This window comes from Ptychodera flava (assembly GCF_041260155.1).
Source record: "Ptychodera flava strain L36383 chromosome 3 unlocalized genomic scaffold, AS_Pfla_20210202 Scaffold_26__1_contigs__length_13983176_pilon, whole genome shotgun sequence".
Taxonomy (NCBI): domain Eukaryota; kingdom Metazoa; phylum Hemichordata; class Enteropneusta; family Ptychoderidae; genus Ptychodera; species Ptychodera flava.
This window is the reverse complement of record NW_027248280.1, coordinates 12,109,912-12,129,149: the sequence shown is the minus strand read 5'-3', so window position 1 is coordinate 12,129,149 and position 19,238 is coordinate 12,109,912. Positions and strand designations below refer to the sequence as shown.

The 19,238-nt window shown below is 38.4% G+C and overlaps 1 protein-coding gene across 1 annotated transcript; it reads left to right on the top strand.

Annotated features, from left to right (window-relative positions):
* The first annotated feature begins 10,750 nt into the window (after positions 1–10,750).
* LOC139126125 (uncharacterized) lies at positions 10,751–16,493 on the top strand. Its single transcript, XM_070692175.1, has 3 exons — positions 10,751–11,164; positions 13,610–13,669; positions 14,432–16,493. Exon 3 carries the CDS (start codon positions 14,554–14,556, stop codon positions 15,490–15,492), a length of 939 nt encoding a protein of 312 aa, XP_070548276.1. The 5' UTR covers positions 10,751–11,164; positions 13,610–13,669; positions 14,432–14,553; the 3' UTR covers positions 15,493–16,493.
* Positions 16,494–19,238: the final 2,745 nt, after the last annotated feature.

The following is a 19,238-nucleotide window of genomic DNA, read 5'->3' as shown; positions in this document are numbered from 1 at the left end:
ACAAAATACAAGTAATTTCACTTTGCACATGTAATAATATCCTTGTCTGTTATTTCTCCTTTTTAGCTACTATAGACTATAGTCTATAGAAGCTATTGGGATGGGTATCCGTCCGGCGTCCGGCGTCAGTCTGTATGTATGTATGTATGTATGTATGTCCGTTTGTGAGGCGTCCGTCCACTCAAATATCTTGAGAACCGCAGTACTTACTGGTTTGATATTTGTTGTGTAGATGAAAAATATGATTTTGAGAAACTATTTTTTTTAATTTTTTGATATTGTTGAAAATATGCAAATTAACGCCAAAAAAGGCGTTTTTGGTAAAAAATCTTCTTCTTCATAACCGTTGGTCAGACAGCTTTGTTATTTGGTATACAGGTCCCTAGGGATAACCCAACTTAGATTTGTTAAAATTGTGATGAAATATGCAAATGTGTATTTTTAAGGAATTTTTTTGTCATTTTTTGACTTACATTGTATGTAATTCTTGTACTGTATAAACCCTATCAATTCACCCAGAAAAAAATAATTAATATGATTTTAAATAATTGAATTAATTAGGAAATCATCAAAGCCAAAATAATTTTAGTGTAGAATTATTAGAAAGTTCAACTTTTTTGACAGTTCATAGTGAAATGCTTACCATCTTGGAGGATTAAAACATGTAGAGGCAACTTTCCTGAATCCTAACTTTAACATATTCTGAACCGTCATTTATTGTGCCCTGTATGTTATCTAAAGGAAATTGCTCATAATAGTTTGTCATGATAGGGTGGTCAAATAAATAGAGATAGAGAAAGTTCTAATTTCCATTTATGGTTGACTTGGTAAGGATAAAATAAAATTACTTTTTGAGGAAAAAAATAGAGTGGTCAATTGAAAGAGTGGTCAAAGTGATAGGGTTTTTATGGTAAAGCTGGGCTGTAAGATTCCTCATGTGCTATTTATAGCAATTATGCAATCTGCGTAAACAGTGCAATGAAAGTGTTACATGATTCCTTTATAATGCTTTTGATGACCTTGAACTTCTTAAGTTTCAAACATTTGTCTCTTCTGTGTGCTTTCTCTGATTACCTACAGGCTCAACTTATTCAACAGAACTTATTTGCAATGTTAATTTGAGAGTTAAAATGTGCTTGGTTAATAGGATGAAAATACTGATAAAGATAACCAGCTGAAGATTCTTTATAACCTGACAGATATGCTTTTTTTTTATAACGTAAAGGAATTAAGGAATTTTTTTCCATTTTTGGTCAGGCCATCCTGAAATGAGCTATCAAAGATATCCACCTTCTTCATCAATACATGTGTCACAAAAGGTTTTCTCTACATAACACAGCAGAGCTCTGTCAACTGTTGAGTCACTTGTATTTTCAAAACCGCTGGTCAGACAGCTTTAATATTTGGTTTACAGGTCCCTAGGATGACCTTAGTGAGATAATTTCATACAGTCAGGAAATATTTAATTTTGTATCCATGTCTATAGTAGCTTCAGGGACTTTGGCCCTATGTTTTTTCTCAGTGTATGGGCAAAGGCCATGAAGCTGAACAGACCATTGGATCAACAGGAACATTCAATGTGAAGTTTCAGAACAAGATCGGAAACATTAGGATGGCATCGAAAACACTTTGGATAATGTGAAAAATCAAATGCAGACTTTTAGACGTGTTCTGTTATGTTTTTCACATGAACCTCATTAGATTATTGAATTTTGATTTTATTTTAATTTCTTAGTGGTCCAGCCTAGTGTACCAACATCATTGTTTTACATATCAAAATAAACATTGGGGTATTATCGTGAAGATATGTGGTAAGTGTTTTTTTGTTTGCATCTGTGAGTAGGCGGTTTTAAAAGGCAGTAGCTGTAACTTCATTTTTATGCAGTATTTTTATACTGTTATGTGTCTTGATTTTTGCCTATTTTGCCAAGTGAGTAAAGTGAAAAGTTACCTCAACACACAAAAGTTAAAAGAACAACATCATAAGTTACAGCTACTGTCCCTTAAAACAAATGAAGATGTGAAGTGTATGGTAATCTCCTGGCTAGTATAAAACAGGTAGGTACAAATGCAGGTATGGTTGGGGAGGGGGGGGGTAGCAAAGGAAGCATGCATAGCAGCATTTTACCATGAAACCTTTTACCCCACCATTTTTTGTGGCATATTGTCTGCAATCACAGCGGCCTCTATGCCGCTAAAAGCCCCGCCCCATTTTTTTGCGGCATATCGTCTGCAATCACAGCGGCCTGTATACCGCAAAACTGTGCCAGAACAGATCTTTACATGATAAAATATGAATAACCTGCTTATAAGCCACAAACTGTTGCGGCTTGGTATCCACAACTATTGTGGGTTAGCATGCACAACTATGTGCCAGAAGCCATATTTTTTCGTAAGGGTGATTACAATAATTGCAAATCAAACTACTCGAACAGGATTAGCATATTAATTGTATACAGGTTGCGAATGTGTGGGAGCAGGGACACCACTACTGTTCCTAACAGCGACTATTTCCTATATTTTTCAGTGATTTTGAGACTTTATGTCGATACTAGATTTGTCAAATTGCCGGTAAATATCAGATATTTCACTAACCTACAGATCTGACTAAGCCCAATTATTTTGCTGTGTCTGTTCTGATACTTATAACAACACTAGAATTGTCGCTGGTATATATCTGACATTTCACAGATCTGGCCAAGCCTGATTTTGATTTTCCCAAATCCAACTTTGATACTAGACAATTGTAGAGTCGTCTAATGTCAGGCAAACATCTGGTATATATTGAAGATTTCACCACTTTGCAGATCTTGCAAAGTACTACTTTGCTTTGTCCGACTCTAACTTCGATACTAGACGATACTAGATTTGTCACATCGATCGCTGTTAAATATCCGATATATATCAGAGATTTAACATCTCACAGTTCTTGCTAAACTGCACTTCCTTATTTAGTCCGACTCGACTTCGAAACTAGACGATACATGTACTACATTTGTCAAATCACTGGTAAATATCCTATATGTATGTCGGGGATTTCATCAGCTTACAAATCAGTACAACTTGCCCGACTTGTCGATACTAAAGTTGTCAAATCTTTGGTAAATATCCAATAAATGTCAGAAATTTCACCACCTTATGGATCTGGTCAAATCAATCTAATCTCGACATTGTATAGTCTAGTAGCGGTAAATATCCGATATCAGATAAAAGTGCAATGTCGTGTTTTCCTCTGCACATACTTACGTAAATGTTATGAGAATTTTCATGAAATGTAGTTCTACACTATGGAGATAGTATGGATGCAAGTACGACAATTATTACAGGTTGAAACGGCCCAATGCGTCAGTATGGAAATTGAAACGGGACGATCCAATTCTCACTGTATACAATAAAACTGTGTGAATAATAACTCCGTTTTTGACAAATAATTTTTGCAATAGTGGGGCTCAATTTCACAAAAACACAAAACTCTGAACTACGTATTCATCTACGTCATGCCGATATGCGTTACGGACTAGACGGTGCATGTGTAACTGTCCTTTACGTTGCTTACACATATTATAGCGCTTGTCATTTTAGTGTGGAGTTTCAGGGTTTGGCACACACGGATTTTTTGTTTGGCACAGCCAAGGTTTACAGTTCGACACAAAGAAATACCAGACGGAAATGCAACATTTTATCCAAGACAGACGACACGTTTTCATTTCTGTCTTCGTCTGAGAATGCCGCACAGTGCAGTGTTGTTGCATGCAAAACGCGAGGTAATGATTAAGAGGGACTGACGGGGGCATCCGTATTGCGGCGTTAGAGGTGAATGTAAGCGAGTTGTTTTAACGGTCACAACTGTCGGTCTGAACAGAAAAGGACCCACGTTTGATCGTCGTATCTTCGTATAGCTATCGCCTTGGAGTAATCTATCGAAATAATGCAAAATACACGGGGAAGAACCTACACCCGTGGAAAGGCAACCAGCATGGCAATAAGTAGTTCACGAATAGAGGAGAGATAGGTGGTGATAAGGCGACTGGTTTTGTACCTCGTGGATCATATGTACAAACAGCGAAGAAATTGCGATTGGCAGCAACGACCGTATTAAAGAAGATTTGGGTACATTTTTGCAAGACCGATTCAGTAAATCCCCCTAGAAACTATCGCCGTGGTCGACAAAGAGTGTTTCTGGACGTTGAAGTTGAGTTCATAGAAGCCATCAAATCTGAGAAGCCCTCCGTTAGGGACCGTTCAGTTTTTACGGCCTTGGGGCCGGCAAAATCTTGTCGCCGGTGTTCAAAAAATATAGACCCCTGCATTTTTCGTGAAAAAAGATGACTCCCCCCCCCCTTTGTCAGACGAAAACATTTGATGGCCCCCCCCCCCCCGGATGAAAAATAACCAAAACACATATGTCAAATTTGCCGCACGGTTTTGATTTGAACTCCGGTACGCGGCGCACTTTATTCGTGTAGCAGAGATGCCAGTGCACAAACTTCTTAGCCACATCCATGCAAACGTCTGTTAATTAATTAGGACTCGTGGTACGAGTCCAAAAGGGTTGTGTAAAATTGTCTGCGTTTTCCCCTGTATTGGACTTGGACTTGGTACTAGACTCATGCTTGTTTATTGCAATGAGTTCAACCTGTGCCTGCCTATCTGCGCCGCTGCTCTCAGAGAGCAAAGTTGGCGGAAACAAGTTTTCATGTGCAAGTTTTGATGAACACTGAATACACAGGTGGTTTCCGTTATGGAAGTCAAACCTGGCTACACTGAGTGAGTGTTACCCTTCAGGGTACAATACAAATAAATGTTTAGTCAATTTCATAACAAATAGCTTCAATTTTTGCATTTATTTTAATATTCCCCAGTAAAAATCACGCCCTTTAGTGCAAATCACATCCCTTGATGTTAAATGGAATAGTCTGCCAGTGTGTTTGACCGAGACTCCGAAGGTTTGAACCAATCATAAGCCTGTATCGGGAAAGATTACTGTCACTCTTAGGTAAAGTTCTGCTACAGTGTTATAGCTCCGTAACATTCTGCATGATAAGAGAACGTGCGGCAATCGACACATCCTTTGATGTTTGTGTGTCGGAGTACAACAACTTGTACGTTACAGTCAAGAAACCCGTGTGTGCCAAACCCTGAAACTCCACACTAAAAAGACAAGCGCTGTAGACAAAGTGACCAGAACAGTTGTTTTCTGTCAACATTTGCAATGATGATGATATCTGTGCGAAACAGTTAGACTAAACTGTCCTATATATTCCATGGTTGTAGCCTAATTATGTATTTATTGTTAAATCAACCCCCCCACACACACACACACACATACATACATACCAGGGTACATACATACATACAGACATACATACAGACACACACACACACACAGACATCTTTTTCTCAAAAACGATAGCAAACAGCTGTCATGTACTGTAAAAGCATTAATTTTCAGTGGGCTTTAATTTCACGGTTTGATGTTTGGTACGTATTGACTAGGTTTTAAAATCATGGATTTTGGAAAATGAGTTCTATTGTAATTCTTCATTTTCACTGGGATTTAATTAAGCTGATCTTATCAATCAGAAGAAATAGCTCAAATAAATATCAGTGAAACATTAATGCTTTTACATTAATCCCACAGAATGCATATGTTGAGCACTCAATTCCCTAGATTTTCATTTTTAGCTCACACTTGGTATACCAATGTGAGGTAATCGTATAAGCTGAATCAGTTCATTTGGATGCCATTTGCATGTCTGTCTGTATGTATGTATGTATGTATGTCCGTCCACGTCAAAAACAGTTAAACCGCAGCACCTACTGTCTTAGTATTTGGTGTACAGGTGCACCTACGGGTGGAGATGTGAATTTGTTCAAATGAACATGTCAGTGCCAAAAATATGCAAATGAGGGGAAAAAAGGAAAAACCCTGCAAATTGCTAAACTCTGTAACCGTTGGTCAGATAGGGTTGAAACTTGGTGTGCAGCTTAGGCATTTTAAGTAGGTGTTTAAAATTTGGGATGAAATTTGCATGTTTCTATTTTTAGGGTAATTTTTCAGTTTTTAGTCAAAAAATGTTTTTCTCTGAAACCACTCATCTGATTGCTTTGAAAGTTGGTATACATGTTCCTCAGGATGACCTCAGTCAAGTGTATACAAATTGAATTGAAATTTTAATATTTGTAATTTTTGGGCAATTTTCCAAATTTTTGGTCAAAACTTTTTTTATTGAAAAATTACTAATTTGATAGCTTTTATATTTGGTATACAGGTTCCTAAGGTTGATCAAAATCAGTTTAATGAATATCGTGAAGATATCTTGATTTTTGTATTTTTGCTGAATTTTTTGGTTACTTTTCTCATTTTAAGTAAAATTTCTTCTCTGAAACCGCTAGCCCAGTTGCTCTCAAATTTTGTTTGGATGTTTGCAAGGGTGTTACCTTTCTAATTGTTGAAATTACGACAAAATTGGAAATATTACTGTTTTGGGGCAATTTTTGTCATTTTTGGTCAAAAAATCTTAAAAGATATATTCTTTTTAAAGCCCCTGGACAGACAGCTTTTATATTTGGTGTACAGATGTCCAAAGATGACAATAGTTAGATATGTTGAAATTGACCTGAAATATACAAATTTGTATTTTTTAGACAATTTTGTCATTTTTGGTCAAGAAAACGTGTTCTCAAAATTACTTGTCTGATAGCTTTGTAATTTGGTACAAAAGTCCTGAGGGATGTTATGAGATAAATTTTCTGCTCAAAGTGTTGGGAAACCCCCAAATTTTTGTATTTTAGGTAATTTTCTTTGTGACCTTAAATGACCTACACCAACCCAGGATATGTTGTGAGAGAGTTTTGAAGGCTGTGAACATAATTTTGTCATATTTAATATCAATTTGTAGTAAAATTTGATCCAGAAAACAAAGCTGAGGTAAATTTTTTCATTGCGAACCAATTTTTGCAACTTTTGCATGTAGGACACAAGAACTGATGATAAATTTGGATCCAGGATAATTCCAGATGTCGTAATCCCCCCACAGTGGAAGGCATTTCACTATCTGTAACTGATTTAAGTGCTGTTTACATTCGAACGATAGCACTCATAGCATTAATTAAAACATCCCCCATGCCAGCTGGTCTTATGTAAGGGGTGGAACATTTGATATTCAGGAGGGGGTAGGGGATAGAAGATTGATGAGGTAGCGTTACTTTTTACCAGATCCAGAGATTTTTTCCCACTCTTTATTTTTTCCCAACTCTCCCACCTTTTCTTTTTGTCAAGCTTCTCTGGCTAATGTTTTTGTTGACATTTGCTTATGTATGTAGGATCTGCTTGTCCCGTTGCTATAGAAGTTGATATGCATGTTCCTAAAGATGACTTCCAGTACCTAAGTTGCAGACCTTATTTGCTTTTGTCATTCTTGTTTTTCTGGTTTAAATATTTCTTGAATTTACCAATTCAAACCGAATGTGAGCACACTGTCCTTGACGGTATTTTTGGACTTTATTTAACCCATTGTTTCCTTCCTTCCTGCACCATGACCCTATCTTGTTTCGTACGCACTCTAAGATCTATAGCATGCTGTGTGGCCTTGTAGTTCAAAGAGGCCTGGCGTACTTCATTTGCCTTCAAGCCTCTCGGATACTGGGCATAATAGGAAGGGAGGATCTGCTATAAAGGTCAAGTATCCAATGATATGACAGACCTCTCCAGAATTCAGCTGTAGGAGACTAAAATTTTGTGCTTACTATATAATGTTGCTTTTGGATATTTGAATTTTTTGCTCTGAACTTGGTCCAAACAGAATGGGAGGCCTCTAGGAAATTTGAATGACCTTTATACCAATTTCAGGGTGAATAATCTGATCAGCTATGTGTGACCTCTCATTAACTTCAATTTCGTACAAAAGGGCATGAAATCCACAGGAAAGAGATGTATTTACTTGTACATTTTCCCTTTTCAGCTTGGATCATTTTACTCATCACAGTTGTAACATGAACAAACAGTTTGAGGATGAAATCAACAATGCCACCCTTCAATACATGAAGATTTCTACTATGGTGCTTTCCAAGTTGCTGGAGAATTTCTCGATATTTGTTTGGGTCTTTTGCATGGTGGCCCTCCAGAATAGCACATGAGTGGTTTACTCTTGCCTGGCAGATAAACTTATCAGACATGCAACCACAGCTAGGGAAATGCCTGTTTTGGCAAGTGCATTGTTGTTTTGCAACTGATGAATATCTCTTAGCATGATAAGAAATGAACGCTGAATTAGCTGACTGCATTACAGAAAGTTTATCCGATTGATTTGTGTGAGCTCTGGTGACATGTCCACCACAAAACACCACTTTATTCTCATCTGCTGGGAAAATAGTCTTGAATGATTTTATGCTACTCGAGTCATTGTCCTGCCAATTAACTTCAACATTCAATGTCTTCCTCCTTGGCCTGCTGAAAACGTCTTTCAGCAGCGTACCATGCAGCAGATTTTGATACGCCGTGATAAAGGGGTTCATCATTGTCACGTACCATTTCCCCTCTGGCACAAATGTAAATAATAAAGCAAAAAAAGTATTACTAAAATTCCTCACTGTTAAGCTGAAATTCTTACCAAAGCTTCCGCGAGTAAGCCAGACTCCATCAGATGTTGTCCAACTGCCTATCTGATCATCGGGATTGCTTTCATTTCATTTTTGTTATTCTCAAACATACTTCATCCACCATATTCTGACAACTGGATGTAACAACTTTATGCTTTGAACTGTTTGACCTGTCAAATCATTCAGCCCTAAGCAAACGCCTTAACTTCTAAAAATATCACTCTAATGATGACCAGAAATAAACTGAGCAACGTACAAAGCTAAACCTATAACTGCCCAACAACTGCCATCAATGTACATGGAGCTGCCAAACGATACCCGTCTCTGTGTGCATCCATTAAATGAATAGTCAACCTTCATACTGCCTTCAAAGCCAATGAAAGATGATTTCACTGGAAGAAATATGCCTAATGAAAACGGAAAAGAAACAAGTCATTGACAATTACACAGTGCCCACAATTTGTACTTTATTAGTCCTTTGAGAGGAAAGAGTCCTCTTCATTAATTAGGTCTGTGATTAAAAATACTGCCCTACAGATAGGGCTTAGAAAACCAATGTAATCCGCCATACTAATTACAAAAGGTCATTAAATGAATCAATTAGTTCTTTATCGACAGGATGCTGCCAAACATTTTTGCATCCTATCCTTACACTGAGAGATTTTGGATATATCACTCTAATTAGGTAAGTTCATTACATATGCAATTACAAACTAATTAACTTGACACTGATGAATGTCTTATTTGTCGTTAAAGCAATATGAGCTTAACATCAGTATCAAGTTTCATGAAACTTGACGCAGTATTGACATATCAGACTAATTACAAAAATTCAATAATTGACATGATACTGCTACATGCTGTTCAACAAATTGATGTGCTTATGTATGACATAGGTCAATGTGCCAACTTTGAATGCGGAAATATGTCTGAGTTATAGCTCAACTGTACATGAAAAAATCGTAACAAAATGGCCACCCGGCAGCCATTATATTGAATTGGACTGTTAATAGACATGCATATTTATGACATGATAGGTCAATGTCCTTGTACAAACTTTGAAAAAAAACCAGTTGATACATATCCAAATTATGGCTCGATCAGGACATGACAAAATCACAACAAAATTGCCACAAAGCAGCCATATTGCATCGGATTTTAAAACCAATTGACATGCATATTTATGACACAAGTCAATATCCTTGTACCAACTTTGAATAAAATCAGTTGAGACGTGCCTGAGTTATGGCTAAGGACATGAAAAATGTGTAATAAAATGGCTGCCATGCAGCCATATTGGATCACATTGTGAAGCAAATTGAGTTGTATATGTATGACATAGTTCAATATCCTTGTACCAACTTTGAATAAAATTTGTTGAGATGTGCATGAGTTATGGCTCCATACATGAAAAAAAATGTAATATGGCCGCATGACGGCCATATTGGATCATATCACATAACAAATCAATGTGGATATGCATGACATAGTTCAATGTTCTTGTACCAACTTTGAATAAAATTATGTTTGAATGAAATCACTCCAGGCATCTCTGAGGTATCTGCATCTACGGACGGACGGACGAACAGACGCAGGAACATGACCAGACTGTAGCTGTGGTCGTGTTGTTGAGGTTGGTATCTTTTAATTTGCGTTAGGATTGTTGACAGCTGTAATGTCCATGATGGTGTTGTTGATTATGGCTGCCTGCACGGTTGATCAGACTGTAATGTTGTCGGTGGCAAGGTTGTGCTGGTAGATGTCGTATCTGTCACAATTATGCTGCTGAGAGACAAAAGTTGAAGTTTATTAGTTATTTGTTGTAAAAGTGAGTTATTTGTTCGTGACATATGGTAGTGTGTCTGTTTGTGAGGGGAATGTGTGTGATAGTTTTGTTGTTTGATTGAATGGGGGTTTGATGGGTGAATGTCATGTTTATAGTTGTGTGGTGGTGTTGAGTGTGTTGTAGTTGTAAGTATGTGCAGATAATGTGAGGTCATTGTGGTGTGAGTGTCATGTTAATAGTGATGTGCTGTGGAGGTGGTGTAGCATATTTTAGTTCCAGAGACCAGCTCTGGAACTGTTAGTTTTTGCTCACTTTCTTTCTTTCTTTCTTTCTTTCTTTCTTTCTCTACTTCCGGTATTACTACCATAGACCATGCTATACACAATTTTTACCTTGATTACCCAGAATGCATTGCGGCACGCTTATGACGTCATCAGTCAGCTCGGACGGGTTCAACGAGCATTTCTCGTCTGTTTATTGATATTTTTTTCAGTTTGCATTGCACTAATATCAAATTGCGTTCATTATTAATAATTCTAGCTTTCTTTTGCTTTGTTTTATGTTGCTTTTTGCTTTTTATTTTTCTCTTAATACCCGCCGTACGTGGCGCTATACTGTTACGTCATACCTCTTCCATACTGGTTTAGACTGGTCACTGTGGACTGGTCCTTGCGCACATGTTGAATTTTTGCTTTGCGATGATTCAAGCATAGCGTGATTGTCGGCTTAGATATTGTTACGTCTCGGAGAGCGACGGAGAGCGATCGCATTTTGAAGGTGGGTTTTATAACTTTATTATAAGTTTTCCCGAATATATTTGTATACATATACGAGGCTGCAGTGTTCTCCCAAGGCCGTTTAACAGGATCGGCCCCGATCCTTTATTTTTTTCGCCCCATCTCTCATGCCGATCCTGTTTCATGTCCGCTGATACTCTTTCTAAATTTGGCTGAAGTCTTTGTTTCTCGGCGGTGATTTTGTCACTTTTATTTCAGCGAGCGTATCATGTGTGAAACGGTTCTAATGTGGCGATAACACGACATGCCAGATTATTAAAAGTTTTATTCCATAGCCAAAATGTGTGAAATGGTTAGACTAGGATTCTCCTTTCATGTCGATGCTTTAGCCTCACTTTAGGTGTTTTACGCACAATGAGTTGAATGATGCAGGGTTATCGGGTGCATTGCACCCAGTGTTGCGCTTGTCTGTGCCGAGGAGAATAACTGGGCCGGCCGTAGTGCAAATGAACATTGGCTAAGACGGATGAAACTTAAATTCAAAAAATGAAATGTGTTATGCTGCCGATCGTACAGACAACGGCCATTTTATGCAACGGACATGGAGTCTAGTCAACGAAAGGCTCGGTGTTACATCTTTGCCAGCGGGCACTCATTCAAAGCATTTATACTAGTGGATAGAGAGAGGTGGCAACTGTTTAACTGAAGTCGGGAAAAGTGATTTCGATCAGAAGTGGCTGAAATCTTACGATTGGTTGAGACAAACATCAAATGCAAAAATGTATGGTACTGCCGCGTGTTCAGATCATTGCGTGTCCGAGTTAGCCATTTCGAGATCTGTGTACGTCAACATCATGTTAAAGTCATGAGTGCCACCTCGTGTCACCCATTCGTAACTTGCATGGATTCGTTCGATTGACTTGAGAAACAATTGCACTTGATCCAGTTTCAAAACCCATGACCCGTTTTACAATATTCAAGCATCATGAAATGAAATAAAAAGGCACTGCATGGACTCAAATTCGTGTCATCATCTGAATACAGCAGCTGTGTACGTACTGTACAGAATATGTTCAAAGGTTGCGTGTGTTCAAATGTGCGTTTATACTATGCATGGCGGCCGACGCCGCGCTGTTGTCGAAGATTCGTACGTTTGTCGAAGTAGAAGTAGAAGTCGATGCAATTTCAAATCTTTTCTTGAAAGTACCTGGTATCAATATTTTCGGGCTTCTCTTTGTTATTATGAATTGAGTTTCAAAGTCAACATATTTTTCTGCAGGCATGCTCTGCTGACTCCGATTTGTAACTGTGTAAAGGCAAAATTCAGTCCCGTGTGAACTTGAACCAAGACGTCCATGGTTTTAGCAATCTGGCGACAGACAAACTTAAAGTAACAGAGGATCACATAAAAACGTCTGACTTTGAATGTTATTGTAGAGAGAACTGGAAGACCTTGAATGAAAATATGGATGTAATATATGGCATTTTTTCTGATGCTATGGAATGATGTGTGTATTGCATAATTAACAAAATTTACATAGTTATTGTCATGCAAATTACCCCTGTTTCAGAAATTTCTGGGCAGAACACTGCAGGCTTTCTTTGTTGATTGTCCAGAGCTGAGTGGGTTGCCATGTGGCCTCGGTTTTCAAGTTCAACAGCCTAGGTCCAATGTCTCCCTTGTCTGATATAGATTTTCATGCGTTGTCGCCTCACATGTATCTGTTGCGTTTTTTACCGTACATGTAGGTATTTGTAATCTGTGTACCGAAATTCCCTGGACTGCTGGCTTTTAGTTTTATTCTGTTATATCTATGTATCGTTACGTTGCGTACTTAGCTGCAATGATTGTAGCGAGAGGTTGCTCGCTGAATTTTACATTGAACGTGAACCCTACCCAAAGTAGGCGAACGCACTGTTGATCCCTGGTTTTGTGGCAAAACCAAATGGTTTCGGGACAATTTGATTCACCAATCGCCAATGGCATAGGGCCTTGTAGCTGCATAGGGTTCGCGTTCAATGTAAAATTCAGCGACCGATCTCTCACAACACAATCATTGCAGCTACGTTGTACTTTATAATTGAGTCCCCGATTGACACTAGCTTGCTTAATTTCTTACAGACCTTTAGAACTGTTCATATTATCACTTTAACATGTTGTCATCTCGTATCAGTTCCTCGACCGATGCAAGCATTGCTTTTCCAAGTGCTAACATGCTGTCACTGTATACTTGTGTCAGCACCGCGACTTGGGTATATTGTCTCACTCTCACAGGCAATTCTAACTTTGGTTTAGGGAAATTAAACTTGTAAATTTTTTTGAGTCTCACAACTGTTTCCATCTTTACATAGTAGGATAATTTGTCCTTTTAAGTCAAAGACGATCAAAAACAGATGTACATGATGATTTTCTCAGTATGCCACATGTTAAAAAACTAATTTTTCAAAGTTTGCTAAAGTAGCTTTTGCATATTTTCCTTTGCAGATTTCAAAGTTTGATCTCGTAGAAAAATATATTGCTTACAGCACAAAATGGCTTCCAAAGGTGAGTTTGATAATTGGCATTGTTGTCAAATGGAAAAAGCACAAATTCAGTACAATACATTGTGGTGTAAAATGATTTTTTCCATTCCTTTTTCCAACTTAACTATTCCTTGATCATCCCCAGAATTTAAAGTTTATCCCAAGTATCACTTTTGGTCCCAGTACTCTAGTGTGCTTGTGTCTGGGTAATGTTTACTCTTGGCAAAGCACAAGTTCATTTAGCAGACTGCCTTGGTATATTGCTAAACACTCAGTGATATGGCTTGCTGATTACTGATATTTGTGTATCGAAAATAGATACCATCTCTGTAAGATATAATCAAGTATTGCTGATAAAGGCAAGATTGCATTTTTGGGTAAGTTTCTCCAGTTAGGCTAAACACATAAAAACTCATCCCCTTAAACCACTACCTACAGGTTCCTAGACATTACTTTAGTCACATTTGTTCAAATGCGGTTAAAGTTGTATTTCTGAGGCATCTCTCATTCTTGGTCAAACATAGTCATTTCCTCTGAAGGGGCTTGCCAAATTGCTTTAACTTAAATATGAAAGTTCCTAGGAATGATATTAGTAAGACTAATCAAATAGTGATGTTGTATGCAAGATTCTATCTTTGGCAGTACATTTCCCATTTGGGTCAAAAAATTTCCAAATCATGACAGAAATAACTACTTAGGAGAAAGACAATTAATTCATTTGTCTCTATACACATTGCAGATAGTATGAAGTGCTTTTCTGAATTATTCATTTATATTGTTACAGATGCCATACATATTGCTGACCTTCAAGAGACTGCAGAGGAGCACAAGCAGCTCAAGATTGTCGTCCAAAACCTCTCACCCGTAAAGCAGAATTAGGGAGATTACAAATATTTCACTTGTCACATGTGTGACAACACAGGAGTTGTAAGAAGTGTATCATTTTCACCAGAAAAGCATCAAGAACTTCAAAGGGTGGTAGACAGTCCTACAAAGACTTGTACAATAAGCACCTTTGTTACTCAGAAGCGAAAATTTCCGGATACTAAAAGCACCAGTCCATTGGAAATCAAGCTTACAAAGAAGACAAAAGTCTCCCCATGTGATGTGCCCATCGATTACCAATCTGCAGCTACAAAGATTGTCCACGCTGAAAACATCCACGACATTAGCTCTATCGAGTCTAATAACATTGTTAGTGTTCAAGGCAAGATTGCTAAAATCATCAAGGACTGTCACACTGTACCTATGGGATCAAAACAACTAAAGCAAAAACTTGTTGTTTTACAGGACATGACTGCTGATATTAAACTTACACTGTGGGAAGAAGCTACCACTGCAGAGCTTGGTAAATCATATGCATTCACTGCTGTTCGCGTTAAAGATGCCTACCCGGGCAAGTGCTTGAACACAACGAAAGACACCACCGTCAATAGTATTGATGACCTCACTGATTTGCCAGAACTGAGTGCTCAGTATGCTGACATATCTGTAACAGGTAAAATCGTTGGCTGTGAAAATATCAACCAGAAATACCTCTGCCGCCGTTGCAATTTTCACATCCCAATTTCTGATGACTGCCCAAAGATTCTACACTGCACTCGTTGTGAAATGTCTTTTCCCCGACATTTATGTGCCTTTAAGATGACAACCTCTTTGTTAATCAGTACCGATTCAGCTGACAAACTAATTTATGTTGATACAGATATCTTGATGAAACTGCTGAATGTTTCCAGTGAGGAGTTTCAGTCAAACACTCCAGAAGACATTCTAACCAAAGTATTGTGCATTGTTGAGCCAGTCACTTTCCATTGTGACCGTGAGCTCACTGCATTGCACCTATGAACCAACATGACCATATTCTGCCAAGGATTACACTTTATGCTACAGTTACACATTTTGCAGTCTGCAAATTTGTTTGCTTAGTAAAGCCACAAAAATTGCTGTTCTAGCAACTTTGTACCTTTTGCACTGTCTGTGTCAGTTTCCTATCTCTGTCATATCTTTTGACAATATATCTCAGTATAACAAGCACATTGTAACACTTGGCAGTATGTCAACATATCGAAACGACTGCAATATTTCTTTCAAATCTACATGGCTGATATCACAAATTTCTCAGATTGCAACACAAATATTTCTTTGGATTACACTTTGCAACTTTGTGCCCTTCGCACTGCTTGTGTCACAGTCTCCTATCTCTGTTATATCTTTTCACAATATGTCTCAGTATACCAATAAGCACAGTGTAACACCTTGGCAGTATGTCAGCATACCGAAAGTACTGCCGCATATTTTAACCATGGCTCTTACACGGAAACCATTGGGACAAAATAAACTTCGTCAAAGTTAGTGCCTTAAACCAATTAACCTTTCAAATAACGGTCTCCTTTGACGTTGATGTAATGTTAATATACTCAAACCTGTAATCACATCCTGCCTTGCTACAAAAGGACGAGCTCAAAGTCTCATCAAATCAGTCTGAGACGAGCACAGATAGCGATGTCTCTGTATGTACGATCTGCTCGCTTAAACTGAGCACATAAGGGAGGAGTCTATCAACACAGAAGAGTGAACAAAAATCACTGCAGCTGAGCTTACTTCTGGGATCAACCCTCGAGTTGTTTTCTAAGGACTTTCCTCATGGTCTATAAAACCAGCATCCAAAACAAATCCTTCTTACAAAATCGATTGTAATGTAACTTTGACCAACATGTGAAGCTTGAAGGAGTAGGCATTCCGTCGATATCCGGAACGACAACCGAAAAGTCCGGTGAGTTAAGGCCCCAGTATTTGTAACTTTTAACCTTTTTTTTATGTTCGAAATTACATATTATTCTCTTACATCCATCGTGAAATGTTTTTCAGTGAAGAAATAAGCCAAATTTGTGCTCCTGTAGTGACATACAAACGCTAAATATTGCCCGATCGAGTTGGATTGCCGCGCGGGTTTGTTGACAACTTGTAGGCTGTGCACGTGATCGAGAACGCCGATACTGATGACATCAACGAGCCTGCAACATTCCTTGGGCCTTGCCATGCCACGCCACACTGCCTGGGTAATCGCCCATGGTCGCCGGCTGAATGACCTGCGAATGGTTTATTTTGTTCTTCTCCGTTAAAATACATACTGCTACTGTGTTTCAGAGGATACAGAACTTTGGCAGAGGAGGCTGACATTCTATTCTGGTACAGTGTGCGTTATATACGGATTATTCAAACTGCAGTCGGCAGTGCACCGATGCGCACCCTGCAGTTGGTCACTCAGAACTCCGGGTACCGATGTAAAATCAAGACGACACTATATACACTTGGCTCACTTCTGTAGGCAAATAGCTATCAAAATTGAGTAACTTGAAGTAATAAATTTCAGCTGATTGTCGCTTTAGCGGCAAGGTGATTGCGAAATCGAAGCAACATAGTTTGGCAATGTATGGTAGGCTGTCAAATGCAGTGAACGCGATAGCCTTTGGCAGCAAGTAAGGGAACCGTCAGTATTTACAACCTGGGGGTCATTCAAAAATTGAAAGTTATAAGGGGGTGCTCAAAATGTTTTTTCTTTGTCTTACTCTGTCCTCAATGACATAATGAGTAGTTGATTATATATATATTTTACTCTGATACATATTAAATAAAAAGAAAATAAATACTCTAACAGTACAAATAAACATCAAATAGATGAAGCAAGGCAAAAAACTACAAGTAGCTGCTACTACTAGCAATACTTATTATGAAAGAGAAGATAGTGACGATGAGAATGATATCGTTGTTCATGTACGCAATGGCACCAGCGACAGAAAAGATGAGGATCAACAGTGGTGATGATGATGTCACACGGTAGTTTTCTGCAGTCGTTACCAGGGTTGGAAGGAGAGGCTGGGTCATGGAGAAATGTTCTCGACAGATATCACTACAGTGGAATTTGATTGAGTGTCCGGTTTGCCTTGCAGAGCTCGACGAGTCTACATGTTGCTTATCATTAGAAAAGTAAACAAATTGAGTCTTCGTCTTTGGTTGGTGTTAGATTACAGCGCGCGGCAAACGTTTCCCATACACTGTCTCATCACGATCACTGCAGTCGTTTCAGCATGTCACTGACAACAAGCATAACACTGCACTACATGCACACCATCAGTTTTCTTTTAGGTGTTTACTTTAAATTGGGAACTTTATGAAGAAACAAGTAAATTCTTTAAAAAAACACTTTCTTCTCCTCTCGATGTCAGCAATCACGACAACAGTTCCTTCAGCATGCAGTCTGTAGCATTGCGAGTGCAGTCTACTCTATCAACAAGTTTGACACGATACAACACTGAATATTGTCAACCAGAAAATGCTAAACATTTCTAAATGAAACTTTAATCCCGCTTTCTCTTTTGTCTCAGCTAAATGAAACTTCTCAGTTGACACTTCTCTCTGAATTGACACTTCTCTGAGCTACAAAATAGACTTGAAGAAAAGTGTTGATTTTGCACAGGCAAGTGCAATTCAATCAACACGGTACATTTTGTGCCATTGAATAACACACCAAGTGTTTCTGAAATAATTCACCGTATTTTGGCACTTAATTTCCCGGACGGCATCATACACGGCAACGGGTTAGCATGGAGGGGACGATGATATCTCTCTGCCTTCAAAATATTCTTTACCTTGCTGAAAAAATACAATGTTTCACTGTAATAAAACGCCGAGAGTCAGTCCGGTTGATGTTGAGGACTTTCCTCGAGATATAGATCCGACACTCGAAAAATATGTCAGTGAGTTTTGTCTGCGTTATATTTCCCAAATCAAAGTACACAAAGCTGTAGCTGAAAGAAAACTTTGATGATGTGCTATAGCTATAGTGCGGTGTCAAGCTTGTTGTGCATGAGTGGCATGCTGAAACGACTGTCATTATTGTAGACGAGACAGTGTCTGGGAAACGTTCGCCGCGTGCGCTGTAATCTAACACCAAATACTCAATTTGTTGCAAATGTTTACTTTTCTAATGATAAGCAATATGTAGACTTGTCGAGCTCTGCAAGGCAAAACGGACACTCGATCAAATTCCACTGTATAAGTGCACAAGATCTAGGACAAAACTGAACTGTTGTGAATATTTAATCCTTTACATTATCATAGAAATGTATATTTTATTTGACTTGAGTTCAACAACCATTTGGACATTTAACCATACCATAATGACATGCTACCCATCCAAATTTAACAATACTATATGGTCGGAGACTGCTTATTAGGTGAGCTTTTATATTTACATATTGTTACATGGGCTCAGGTAAGCCAAACTTTCTGTTAGAGAGGGGGTTACTCAAAGTCATCATGGTTGGCTGGGGTGTGACTCAAAATTTCGGAGTTTCTAATGTAATTCCTCCGACCCCCAAGTCGTAAATAATGACGGCTCCCTAAACAGCTGTGAACGCCTGAGTCAGAACGATCGGGACCAGTATACGCACTGCTGTATCTCAGCGAAAATTTAGAAAAAAACAATGGAGCTACTGCTAAGAAATTTACAGACTCTTGGCTCTTGATGCATCAGTTACTGAGCTTTTATACTGGTAAAAAGGCATTCTGAATACAGCGGTAAATTTCCT